A 14,569-nucleotide genomic window follows, 5' to 3' on the forward strand; every position below is an offset into this window, starting at 1 on the left:
AATGACGATTCCTATCTTGATTCAGTTTCTTTGCTTGTTATATTTTTTTTGTAGGAATCATCATTTCATTTGTAATCACCATTCCTACATCAATGGAAATCATCATTCATTCCACCTACCATGGTATTAGCCATTCCATATCATTGTTAATTAATCATTTTAAATTTAAGTTTTGACATGTATATTTGTATGAAACATACATTATTATTATTATTATTATTATTATTATTATTATTATTATTATTATTATTATTATTATTATTATTCAAAATATTAAAAATAAAATATTACTATCAAATTTATGTAAACTATAGTTTAATATATGAATTGAAACGCAACACATTACATAATCATATATAAGTACTAACTTAATACTCCCTCCGTCCACGAAAGAACTTCCTATTTTTCTATTTCGGGACGTCCACGAAAGAACTTCCTACTTTTTCCTATTTTGAGACAATACCCCACCACTTAAAAAATACTCCCCTTTTAAGACAATTCCCACCACTCAAATAACATTAATTAAAACAACACAATAAATTATTAATACTTTTTCACAATTCTCAATACACTTTACAACTTTTTCTCCACTCTCAATACACTATACAACATTTTATTAAAACTCGTGTCACTCCCTCCTAGGAAGTTCTTTCATGGACGGAGGGAGTAAGATTCTACGTATTTATTTTATATAATTTGTTCTCCCTATTTCTTTCATTTTTCTATTTTATATATTTCTTTTCTTATTTAGTGTACATTAACAATTAAAGGGTAATAGCTGAAAAATACACATGATTTTTTCATTTTTCTGGTTTATATCATCACCTTTTAATTTGACTCTCAGATACATCAATTTATTTTCCGAAAATTAAACACAAATTAAAAAAATCCTAAAATTCTAAAGTCACCAGAGGAGACTGAATGACGGGCTGTCGATTCTGGTGTGATGGCGGGTTGGACGATGAAGGGCGGTAGAGAAAGGTTTTCTCGGTGGAGAGCGACGAATCAATAAAGGAGGATGATGGTTTGCAGGGGGCGCGCTGAGGTGGCGGAGGTCGATGAATGAGGGGAGGGGGGTTGTAGAGGGGCGCGAGGCGGTGAAAATCGTGGGGAAAGAGGGAGGGCAACGGAAGGTTTGCAGGGGGCACGGGGTGGCGGAAATTGTGGGTGAAGAGGGAAGGCGGTGGAAGTCGATGAAGGAGGATCGCCGACCAAACTGAAGAAGAAGAGAGAAGTGACGTGGGGAAAGTGACGTGTGTGTGTGAATCTGATGTGTGTGTGAGAGAGAGATAGAGTGTGCAGTGTGTGTGTGAAAGTGAGTGACGGTGGAGTGTATGTGTGTGTGATTTGGTCTTTCTGACTGCCACGTTGATATTTCGGCTTTCACGTTGGCGTTCCAATTGCGAAATCAGATTTGATTTGGGCGAATTTGAATTTCATGGGTTAATTGCGAATAAATTATAAATTGGTGTATCTCAAAGTCAAATTAAAAGGTGATGATATGAACCTGAAAATGAAAAAACCCTATGTATTTTTCGATTATTACCCCAACAATTAATTGATTCTTTTTCTAACTTATTAATATATATTTTTATGCTGGAAGAATAATATTAATTTTTAAATGAGAATTGATATGCTTACAGTTAAACGATGTATATAAAAATAATACTATGTGAAATTTATGCTATGTTTTATGGACTCCTTAATAATATTTAGTCTTAACATAATTAAGTATTAATTAATTCAATCATTTAAGTTTTATAAAGTTAAAGAATAAAAAATAGAATTACAAATACTTAAATCTATCTATCGATAATCGATTTTTTAAATTTTTAAGAGAAAAAGTGTATATCCTATAGAACTATATATTACACCTACAAAATTACCATTTTAATTTAAATTTTTATAAATGTTCTTCGTGAATTACATTAATAAAATATTTATCTATTTAATTATATTTATAATTTTTATACTTTTAAGTGATGTGAAAGGTAATTTAGTAAAATAAGATAATTTCATTTCATTCATAAACTTTATTTTTAGCTATCAACTATAGGAATAAAAATCAGACAAAGAATCACAATTTCATTCCTTTGCTATTTTTTTGTGCATACCAAGTATAATAATCATCTAAGGTTTGTTTTTCTTTTCTCATTTTCATTCTATTCTACCCTTAGTTCATTTCATCGTACCAATCACCTTCTAACTATTTGGACTAAGAAATACACAACCCATATAATTTTCACGCTTATTTGATCTCTGATTTTTCTTTTTCAACCCATGGGTTTAAAAGCAGGCAGGACAAAACAGTTTCACGTATTTATTTATTTATTCTTATAGACGAGACACATGCATCTTAATACTATGTTTGTAACGATTTAATTATAATGAATGAAAATATAAGGCGCGGTTGATCCAATTTTAAAACATAAAAACTTGTGGACTATTTCGATAACATATACTCTCTATGTCCCACGAATCTTGACACGCTTTCCTTTTTGGCCGTCCCACGAATCTTCTTGACACATTTTTCAAATAATATAATAATTATTATTTTCTTTCTCATACTTTATCACTTTTATTACATTATCTTTCATACTTTATCACTTTTATTGACTTCTCTATCCTACTTTATCATTTTTACAGTACTTTAGTAACTACACACTTAACATTAATCTACAATTCCTTAATTTCCGTGCTAAAACCAAACGTGTCAAGATTCGTGGGACGGAATGAATACTATATATATTAGTGTGATGGTTTGGTTCATTTTATCATACCATATGATATTCATATTTTTCAAAGTAAAGAAAGTGTGCATGCGTATATATATTGTCGAAAATGGTGGTCTGCACTCTGCAAGATTTTTAATGACACAGGGTCTGGTGCAATTTAATCCAATTAAATATAAACATATAGATACGAGAATATATCGATATGTCGTCCATCATTTATCTAGCTAAAATGGACTCAATTTTCGATATCATCATTAGCAAGTAAAAAAACATAATGTGGATCCTATACTCGAATTAAACAAATAACTTACAAAATTTTAATCCGACTCAGAAACGACACACACATTAGCGGGAGTAGAGTAGTGGTATCTGCCGGCGTGATCACTACCTAACCCTTCTCTACTCGGGAGGCTAATGAATATATAAAATAGTTTTCAGGAAAAATAAGTTCTTTAATTCCAACTTAATAACTCATAAGCTTTAATGAATAAAAAGTTTTCTGGAAAAATAAGTTCTTTAATTCCAACTTATTTTATCATACAAGTTTCTCAACCTCAACTTATTTTAATAATTTTATTAAGTAATAACCATTTCATAAAAATAACTCTACAATATATGATTTGATATTTTCGTCATATACCCTTCTAATTTCATCTTTTTTCAATTTCTCTCTCTAAATCACGATTTTCTCTCTAAAGTATAATTATCCAAACGTTTAACAACTAATAAGCTTTTAAGACATTATATATAATCTCTTATAAGTTGTTGAAATTTATTATAAGCCTTTTAAAATAAGTTTAGCTTAAACGCCCTGGATTCCATAATAATGTTTGTGATGTAGGAACTAGACTACTAGTTATGAAGAATTGCAGATTTTCTAAATTAAGTAGATGAATGAATTAAAACTCAGATTTTCGAGATTGAATTAATTCTTTCTTTGTTTCTTCCAAAATCATAGTATATTGAGAGAGATCGAGGACAAAATGTGAAGAAATGATTATGGGCCAAACTGCACACAATGGATCGAACAAGCTTGATTAACTAATGGTGCTAATCTTAAGACGTGCTTTTGTCCTCTACTGCTCGAGTAGTTCCCAATCAAAATGAATAAGAGAAGTGATGTATGGGATCATATATTAATTTCTTTAACTATTATACAACCTTTTGAATTTCGATGAGAAATTATTTTACATTGTGATTTAAATTATTTTTTATATTATTTTTGTAAAGTGAAATTATTTTAAGATTTATAATCTTAAAAAGAATTTTAATATATACAAGCAAATAATGGATTATAAATTTATTTTAATATATTGAAGCGCCGCTACAAGAAATTGGACGATTAGCGACGAAATTTTCCGTCGCTAATCGCCAAAAATTTGTCGCTAATTTCGATCACCGACGGATCAATGACGGCCGCCGTGTGTCGCTGTAAAAGTGATCGGTAAAAAAATTACCGACAAAATTTTACATCCGTCGCTAATTAGCGACGAAAATACCAACGGACCGTCCGTAGGTAAGCCACACGACGACGCAAATGACCGTCGGTATTAGCGACTGAAACCAGCGCGCTTGTAAACATACTATCAAAATATATCTTAACCAACGGGGATACAGTAATTCTGATGGAAAAATTCAGTTTCGCATAACATAACTACATATATAGCGATCATGCAATTAACTATATCGTAGGTAAAAAAATTGAAGTAATTTTATATGCAAGCCCAACCGCATGATCCCCCATGCTTATTGATTGGTCAATAGAAACCACATATTCTTACTTGAAATTGATCTTTATCTCAATTTAGATGTTTCATTTCTAAATCTCACTAATTATCAATCTTTTCAAATATATATATATATATATATTTTTCATATTTCTTCTTCAATTTCAATTTGTTGCAATCATTTAGTTCAATTCTATAATCAATTAGGACTCATCAATTCAATTCGAGTTTATAATTGTTTCGTTATATCAAATCTGATTTATTTTAGTTAAATAATACTTCATCCATCCCACAAAACATGAGTCGTATTCTTTTTTAGGCCGTCCCACGAAACTTACTACGGTTTCTTGTATGACAAAAGTTTTACCCTTTATTCACATTTTCACATATATAACACACTTAACACACTAAATACTAGTACTTTCTTAAATCTCGTGCCCAAAGGAACGAATCATGCTTCGCGGGACGAAGGGAGTAATTAATCATTTGGATTGATTAATCTGAAGCTAGGGTACATAAATTTTTTAAATTTCATTTTTTTCTTTTTTAAAATGGTGAAATTAAAAAATGGGCTTCATGATAAATGGAGGGGGAAGATATTACATGGTTGTGATAGACGATTACTCGAGGAAGATTTGGGTGTATATTCTCAAAAATAAAAGTGAGGCATTTTTTAAATTCAAGAAATGGTGCTCGAAGTAGAAAATGGATCGGATTAGAGTTTCTTTGGGATGAGTTTCAATAATTGTGCAAACAAAAGGGAATTAAAAAACACATGACTATGATGGGGAAGTTTTTACTAAATGAAATATCGAAGAGATGCTAACACGGGCTTTATCTGCTACTAAACTAAGTTATTGTCATGAGTAGCAAGTTTGAAATTGCAGTAATATCAAAAGGTCCTCTATGGAAAGGAAAAGGTTATAAATTCTTTTGAAAAAAATCTTGATTTATTATCAAGGTGGAGAACTGTGAAGTGTGACAACAAATTTAGAAGATGGGATCAACTATTAAGTGAGAGCAGCGGACCATAGATCAACTGATGAATATTACCGCGTAGCAATACAATTATGGAGTGACATTTTTCTCTTTTAAATAGGGATGTATGCGAAACAATTAATAACACAATTTTATGGATCTTTTTCTGCGAGATTGAAAATTAAAATATAAAGATAGGAGAGGTTGAGCGGTCTAAAATTCTTGGGGCCTGTTTGATATGGGTTTATAGGTAGGATAAATTAAATTAATACATATTAGTGTGATGTTTTTTTTTTTTGATGAAATTACATTATAAATAATACAAACCACACACACACCCCACCTAGTGGTTATTGTGGCCGAGAGTACTCGAACTTGTGACCTCTTGGACAACAGGCAACCACCCCAACCACTAGGCCATCCCAAGGGAACAAATTAGTGTGATGTTTGATATCATGTGCAGTTAATATGGTCAACTCCTACTTAATCCCACTTCTCCATGCTATTTTGTGGGAATAACTCATACTAATAATCCGCCCACCCCCCTCGGATAACTTTAATCCTGCGAAGTTGGATAAAAGTTTTGCTACCTTTTCTCACGCATATCGATGCAAATGCCCAAATAATGGTGGACACACATGATATTTTTAAAATTATAATCCAACATAATCCTATGGATATCAAACACAATATAGGATTAAGTAGCCATGATATCAAACACCCATGAAATAGTATAAATCCACACTAATCCACACTAATTTTTCAAGATAATTTTAATCCTAATCAATCCTAAACTGCAAATCAAACGGACCCTTAGTGAGAACTTTTCTTATCGTTAATTTGCAAACCTCGTAAATAATGATGTGAGTGGCCACATCAGCTGTGACATGTGAGATGCATGTGTTGGGTTAATTAATGCTAATTGTGTAGGATTAATCCGCGATTGCCTACTCTGTGGGAAGTGGTAACACAATGGGACTCTAATTGAGAATGACATGATATCTAGCTAAGAAGGAAACAGCTGTGCGCTGCTCATGCTACAAATCCAATCACCACCAAAATTTGTCACCATCGTGTTGGCCAGAAAACCACCCAACAACTAACATTTTACTTTAAGACAGATGAGTTCAAAAGTAGGGCTGTTGATTGTTCCAACTCCAAATCTTAAAATTTAATAACCCATATCCAAAGGAATTGATCGTTTCATAATCAAAAAATATATTTTTATTTTATTTTTCAATTTAATTTCTTAAATCCTAAAAATAATAATAATGAATGTTAGAGTAGTATTTACTCTCTATTTTATGTATTGTCATTTATATAGTTATTTGGTGTTTCGCGGATACTATCAGAGATACAAAGTTTATTGAAGATTTTGTTTCCCGATTTGAGTGTTTTTCGAATAGATCTTTGTGTTTTTCGAAGAGATCTTTGTGTATATATCTACTGGATTGACTTGCTAGCTTGTCTAGAATGAGTCCCTATCCAAGGAGTCTTCGGTTTCTCCTCTATATAAGTCGATCTCTTCCTTGAATTAGGGTAGCTTTTTCGTGCATTTATTCGAGCAGTTGGCGAGTGCAGCACATTTTTTATTGTGAGAACATCATAGTTTGATCGTATGTTCTGGTAATTCTTACTTTGCGTTTAATCTTGTTGATAGCAAAGTTGTTTTTCAGTTTATCTCCTTTATGAGTTGAAGGTTGTGTTGTAAGGGAGTAACTGTGTTCGTCGGGGTTCACACTTAGAAAGTTAGTGTTATCTAGTTTTCGACGTTTTACTAGTGTTGAGGTTTTGGGAAATTATAGAGGCATAGAAGATTGAGTCTTGTGTAAGTTCTACTGTAACTTAATCTCTCATAGTGAATCGTTTTCCCTGGGCAAGGCCCCTCAGACGTAGGTGTTCTATCACCGAACTGGGTTGCCATACCGTGCGTTCGTTTCTGTTGTTGGTTTTATTATCCGATGTGTTACAGTATCTCACTAAGTATTAACTCTGGTATTCGTGAAATTATATGTGTATTTGGGCAGGCAGGTATTTCAATGAACACAATAATATTTCAAAAAATACAAATCAATGATCATATATAAAAAATCATATTATACTTGTTGTTATCATCAACATTGAATATACACAAACTTCCTCTGTTCACGATATCATTTCTACTTTATGGAAAACATGAGTTTTAAGAAAGAGGTAAAATAATAGTTGATAGTGTATAGTTGTGAGTCGAGTTTGGATCACACTATTATTGTGAATGGAGTTTGTGGACCCTACTGCTATAGATACAATTGAAAATGTTATTGTGGATGGACCAAAATGGCAAAAATTGAAACGATATCGTGGACGGAAGGAGTATATATTATATATAATACTTTATTCGTCCCATTAAAATATTTTAGAGTGTAAAGTAAGTAGGGATCACGTACATGTAAAAGCCATCAAGCCTATAAGGTATATTTTCTGGGTCGACCCAACCCGACAGTCAGAATGGGTATTTTGGGTCGATTTGATGGGCCTGCTCGAAATTCTATAGGGTCCAAAATATTATGGCAAAGCTTGGCCAGACTGATCATCATAACAAAAGCCTAAACATTGAAATTCAAATTGAAATTGAGTGTACATAAATAGTAGTAATCTATATCTATTTAATAACAAGACTGCGTCTAAAAAGGAAACATTTACTTTCCCTTGTATAAAATAAGTATTGTTATAATATTCCTCTAACAATTAAATAATATTTTATTCCATTAATTTTATAAGTTCAATGATTATCAATATATTATTCTCCCTATTCGTAAAAGATATGTCACTTTTCTTTTTAGAAAAAAAATCGCTTCTTATTCAACCTCAACCACCCATTTTCATATAATAATGAAACATTTTCTCCACTACATAAAATCACCAATAATTTAAAACACATGTCGAGTCAAAGTGACATACTTTTGATAGACACAGGAAAATGGAGTATAATATTATCTATAAATTGCAAATACCACACATATTAAATATATATACACACAAGAATGTGATTATGAATAGAAACTTTTCCTTTTGTAATAAGTAGGATTGACCAATTTTGACACGATACAATAATTTTAGGGGATGGATTTAGGATTTGTCGTTAGGAGTGATTGAATTTGTTGAATGATAGTGTCCGAAAGTATTTGCATGAGGTGCAGTACGGTAGCTCCCAATCCAAAAAAAAAAGTAGCACTTCGTACAGTTTATTTGTATGCCTAAATAGAATTTTAATGGATTTAGAATTATAACACAGTCACTTAGTATAATGAATAGTCGTTCGCTTTCCATTAATTCAATAACAAATACATTGAAAGCATATAAAGACATATCTCTATCTATTTTTTTTTAATGTTTCATCTTTTAAAAAAAATAAACTAATTTTCATTATTGATAGTTTATAACTTTACTTTAACTTGAGAATTGACTCAAATTCAATATTGAAAATTAACTAAGAAAGAAAAATAGGACAAAAATACCACAAATTTAACAAAATAATATAACAAATCATAGTAAAATAGTAAGCAATTAACGTGGATACTACGATAATTAAAACAGTGTATTACATTCTCTCTTGTATTTTATATATATATATATATATATATATATATATATATATATTATAAAAAAAAGCTCAAAAATTGGGAGGGGCTTCAGCCCCTTTGATACGCCACTGGATAAGTCGATATGAACACACATAAAATCAATAAGTTTGTATTGTTATCTTGTCAGTCTGATATGGACACGTAATTGTTGTGTCAAGTTAGGATCAGATAAAATCGAATATAGATCACATGTTAATATAAAAAAGTATTACACCATTTGTCTTTGAAAAACATGCGGCGATGTGGGTGGCATGAATTTTAAAAAAAAATTAGATGTGTGTATAGTGAGTAGAGAAGGATTTCCACTTTATATATTGTTGTGTTATTTTAATAAAAAATAATGGTGGGGCATGATATTTTTTTGTGAAAGTAGGTAATGTTTAAAAATGGAAAGTGCATGTTTCTTGGAGAAGATCTAAAATGACAAAATGTAATATATTTTCGGAGACGGATGGAGTATTATTTTATATTTATTCCCCTCAAGCTAATTTCCATTTAAAGATTTAATTTGAAGTGTATCGTTGCATTGTTGAATATTTTGTATTTTCTTTGGATTTGAAATTGAATTTGTTATGTAAAACATATTAATGATATTATGCACTATTATTGTTGTTATTTTAAACTTTATGATTTTCATGTTGTCATAGTGTAAGTTCAAATTTTAATCATGTCGTGTCAACATGAAAGATAAAATGTCATCTTCGTGTTCATGTCATGTTCAGACAATTCGTGTAAAGTTCGTGTTTAGGTCGAGAATATCTTTAATATATTAGGTTCAGGTTTGATCTTAAGAGAACAGATTGTTATCAGATTGATATGATAATGAGTCGACCCGCATGATTTGCTAGCTCTAAGTAAAACTCAATAAAGACTATTAATCATTGAATGATGTAAGATTATCATCAAAATATGTGTTTTTATGTGTATGTTGTTCGAATGGTAGAGTGATTAATGTTTGAGGTCAAAGGTCTCGAAGTTGAATCCATCATTATACAACCTTTAGATTTAATTGTTTATTGATAGTGTGGTTCTTTTGATGACAACTACATACTACACAAATAATAAGGATCGAATTTAACATACAAAAAAAAGTGTGATAGAGAGAGAGAGAGAGAGAGAGAGAGAGAGAGAGAGAGAGAGAGAGAAAGAGAGTGTGTGTGTGTGCGCGTGTTTAACATAGTTGAACGAAGATTAACAAAAAACATCCTCATGCATCATCACCTTATTTTTCATCCAAACTAGTTGAATACATGTTTCAGGTAACACTTTGTCATCACAGCTCAAAACAAAATCGTCTATGAATATGAAAAATTTGACAAGCAAAAAAGCAGTGTTGGCAGCTCAATATTTTTCCAAAAAACCTTGACAATTGCGGCTGCATTCCGCAAACGCGATTATTCCGTTCCCTTGTACCACCAAATCACTTGCTCTCAGCATCATATATATCTGTTCTGAACATGTTCATAAGGAACAACTACGACCATTGTTCGATCCTTGCCAAAATGATCAACAGATACAAACTTTATTGTAGAAACGTAAAACAAGCTCAGGAAACCAACAATCTAAACCTAAATGGAAGCAATGAGAAGATGCTGCAAATATACAGTCATTGTAATTGCATATTATCTAAATGAACTGATGATCATCATGGATACAGTCATTGTCATTGCTTCTCCTCTTATTCTTGCCTTCTTCCAATATGCAAAATTTCCACTAAAAATCATTTATTTTTGCATATGAAGTATTTTTTCCCCCATCAACCAGACCACGCACGAACAACCCAATCACAACAGATTCAATAACCAAAATAGAACATAATTCAGGAAAATGACAAAAAAAAAAGAAACTAGGTCCATGTTTAGAAGGTCCGATAACCATTTTTCCAATGTAAGAGAAGATGACTACAGGGGGAATAAAAAAAAAAAAAAAGGTCCATGTTTACAAGATCCGTTAACCAAGTTCCCAATGTATAAGAGTAGCCGATGCACAACACATTTAACTAATCTATTTCTACCTTATCATCATGTAGCAATGACTGTGGGGGACTGCTCCAACACTACACGTCCTTGGCTTCCCTTCTAAAATCTGATAGTTTTGGTACATATCTCTAGCTAATCTCAAGTGTTTCAAGGAGTAAATAGATTAAAGATGACATATAACAAATTGATTACATTTTGGGGGGTTAGAAAGAAAATAGCAAGAGATAATGGCAATCTTTTCAGCTCTACTTATACAGCATAACAATGTACTAATAAACATAAGAAACAGAGGAATTCGACCTTGAAACCTCTTACTAACTCAAACAGGATTTCTATCGATGATACCAAATCTACAACTACCAATTCAGCTTCTGATAATAAGTGTATTCATCCTCACACGACAAATTTTGATTAGCATAAAACATAAATTCATCCGACATAAAGAAATGAGAAGAAAAGGATACACCAAATAAAAGCCATGAGCGAAAGCTCCCGCCAATACTGCAGTAAACAATCGATCCCTCAAGACAGGTTTGTGGCGGAGAGTAAGCCTGACTATAGTCATTCACCGTAAAGATTCACACTCACCATTAAATCGAATAATAATTCACAATCACGGATCTTAGAAGGGGATAATTTTTTTTTTGGTAAAAACTTACTAAGGGGTAGAACAGGAGCGTAAATTAGAGGAATCAAGAATTTGATCGGAGCGCCTCTCTTTTGCCTCCTGATAAACACATAACGCACTGATTCAATTCAATGCAATGCAGCATAGAGATAGAGATAGAGAGAGAAAGCAGTTACTGGTTAGACGGATCGAAGGGCGGCGGTGCCATTGGAATCTACAATTTTAAGGTTGTTTGCTCGACGACGGTACGAGGAAGATTGGAACCGATGTTGTCTACCAAATCACTCGCTACTCTAAATATTTTATTTTTTCAAATGTTCCTTCAAAGACCTTTATTTACGAAACGCTCCTCAAGTTTTTCAGTTATTGCCCTGTTTCATCGATTTAGTTTATTTATTTTCAACATTATAAAGGACCAATGTGCCTTGCTTACCTTTTTAAACATTACTCTCTCCGTCTCAATTAATTTTAACTTATTTCCTTTTGACATAATCATTCAAGAGAATAAGATTGTAAAACACAAATGCGTATGTCAAAATTTAAGATAGTATAAAATGATTATCTAAAACAAAAACAAATTAAATCAAGTGAGACCGCTCAAAAAGAATACAGATCAAGTTAAAGAAGTATTTAATACTAGTAAACATTATAATGGTAGTAGAGTTTCTATTTTTCTCATCATTAGTTGAGTTATTTCATTTTTCATCATTAGTAGTTGAGTTGAATAGCAGGCTAGCAGCCCACTATCTGAGAGTCCAACAGAGTTGGTCAATTTATTAGTGCCCATGTCCCATACTTCGAAATTCAACAATAAACTCCGAGGATAAATTGCCGCATATATCTCAATCCAAAAACAGTTATTTTTCTAAATATTATTATGAAATCATGATCTTGTGAAACAGTGCTGCATTGACTGTACTTATAACTTAATCAATAATATGATGAATTCACTGTAGAATAATATTTTCTTTCAGTCAGAGATTTAAATATTTGATCGAGTATAAAGAAGAATTTTATTTAAGGAATTTGATAACCTAGAAGAATTCTCAATAAATCATCCAAAATGGTGTCAGCGGCCTTCATTTGAAGAATTAATTAGCTGCACAAGACAAGTCAAGCCTAAACTATGTATGCATCGAGGAATCAACAAAATTGAAGCATTCAATCTTGCCGTCCAAATTGTAATGCACCAAGAATTTGAAAGCAGAATAGGCTGTAAAATTTGGGTATGCATTGATAAATGAAAGACAATTGAAGAATAGAATGTACAAAAATGAGTTGTGATCACAAGAGGAAAGCAGCAGGCTCATGGTGCAAGAGCTTGTGCGCGATCTGATCCCTGGCGTGCAACGCATTGACCGATCTGACGGCATTGTCGACGCTCATCTCATCATCAAACATCTCAAACCTCAAATTCTGACTCAACCCGTCATTCCTCATCTCGCAGATGTTGTGCAGCACGCAGCAAGCCCCGAGCACAACGGGCAGATCCTGCAGCTTCATCTCGGTCCTCTTCCTGAGGCAGCTCCAGCGCCCCTTGAGGCGCATGAAGGCCTCCCTGGCCACCCCCTGCACCTCCCCGATCTTCTCGTTGTAGGCGTGCTGCGCCCACGTCAGGTTCTGGTGGCCGTACGGCACCAGCACCCACTCCGTCAAGGGGAGGCTGCTGTTGCCGGCGATCCACGTGTCTTTCAGAGCTCCCCTGCTGGCGCGCTGCCACAGAGCCGACTTCTCCAGCACCTGATCGTCGCTCATGGACCCCGGGTACCCGATGCAGATGTCGGTTAAGACCCCCCTGGGGTCCACCACGCCTTGGACTGTGATGGAGTAGGAGGTTTTCTGGTTTCTCTCGGTGTGTCGTTTGTTGAAGTAGACGGCCACTCTTTCCTTGGGGGCGATGATCGGAATGTGGGTGGTGTAGATCGAGCCGCCCACGTTGGGGATGCCGGAGAAGACCTCGAATTCGTTTTTGATTTGGTGCATTCTCTTGTCGTCGGGCCATTGCAGGAATTTGGGCATGAGCACGGTGCGGATGGCGGTGCACACCTCCAGGACTAGTTTGTGGCAGGTGGAGATGCCGAGCCCGAACCGCTTCGAGACCTCGCGGAGGGCCTCGCCGGTGGCCAGGCGCCAGATGCAGACGGCTACGCGCTGCCGCACGGGGATGGCCGTGCGCAGCATTGTGTCCTTTTTGTTCACGGCGGAATCGAGCTCGTCGCAGATCATGTCGAAGGTGGCCTTGCTCATCCTGAATTCCTTCTGGAAATCTTCCTCCGGGTAGTTGGGGCTGTCCACCAGCTCCCACCACGCCTTCGACCGGCTCTTCACCCAGAGGCGCCGCCCGCCGTTCACCGCGCCGCCGCTGCTCGAGTCGTCCGATGTCGTCGCCGTGGCTTCGGCGCGCGCTCGCTTGGGCTGTGGGGAGTTTCGGGAAGGAGAAGAATTGGGGTAGCCGTTGGAGCTGTCGGGGGTTTGTTGGTTGTAGTTAGAGGTGGAATTCATGTAAAATGAAGTCTGCGGCGGCGCTGTGTAGGAGGGTGTTTCTTCGACGGCGGCGGAGGCGTCGAATGCTAGCAGATTGGTGAGGACATCTTCGAGGGAGGAATCGTTGTCGAATCTGGGGCGCTTCTTGGCGTTGGAGAAGGAGATGAAGCTGGGGTCGGAATCCTGGACGAATGAGAAGTCGAATGACGAGATTTCCATTAAAATTGCAGCGATTGGAAGGTGTTTGATGAAATGTCTTACTGAAGAGAAGAGAAGAGAAGAGAAGAGAGAGTGTTTTGATGAGGAGGAGAGGAAATGAAATAGGCGTATATATATATGGGAGAAAATTGAACGCGGCTAGAGAGAGAGAGAGAGACGCGGTGAGGAATATTCGAGGAGGGTTGGGAAGCGGAGT

General features: G+C 34.7%; 1 protein-coding gene across 1 annotated transcript; it reads right to left on the minus strand.

The window, feature by feature from the left end:
- Positions 1-12,881: 12,881 nt before the first annotated feature.
- Positions 12,882-14,569, minus strand: LOC130988416 (protein ALP1-like). Its single transcript, XM_057912238.1, has one exon. The coding sequence runs from the start codon at positions 14,371-14,373 to the stop codon at positions 12,955-12,957; it is 1,419 nt and encodes a 472-aa protein (XP_057768221.1). The 5' UTR covers positions 14,374-14,569; the 3' UTR covers positions 12,882-12,954.

The sequence above is a fragment of the Salvia miltiorrhiza genome, chromosome 6 (genome assembly GCF_028751815.1).
Source record: "Salvia miltiorrhiza cultivar Shanhuang (shh) chromosome 6, IMPLAD_Smil_shh, whole genome shotgun sequence".
NCBI classification, from domain to species: Eukaryota; Viridiplantae; Streptophyta; class Magnoliopsida; order Lamiales; family Lamiaceae; genus Salvia; species Salvia miltiorrhiza.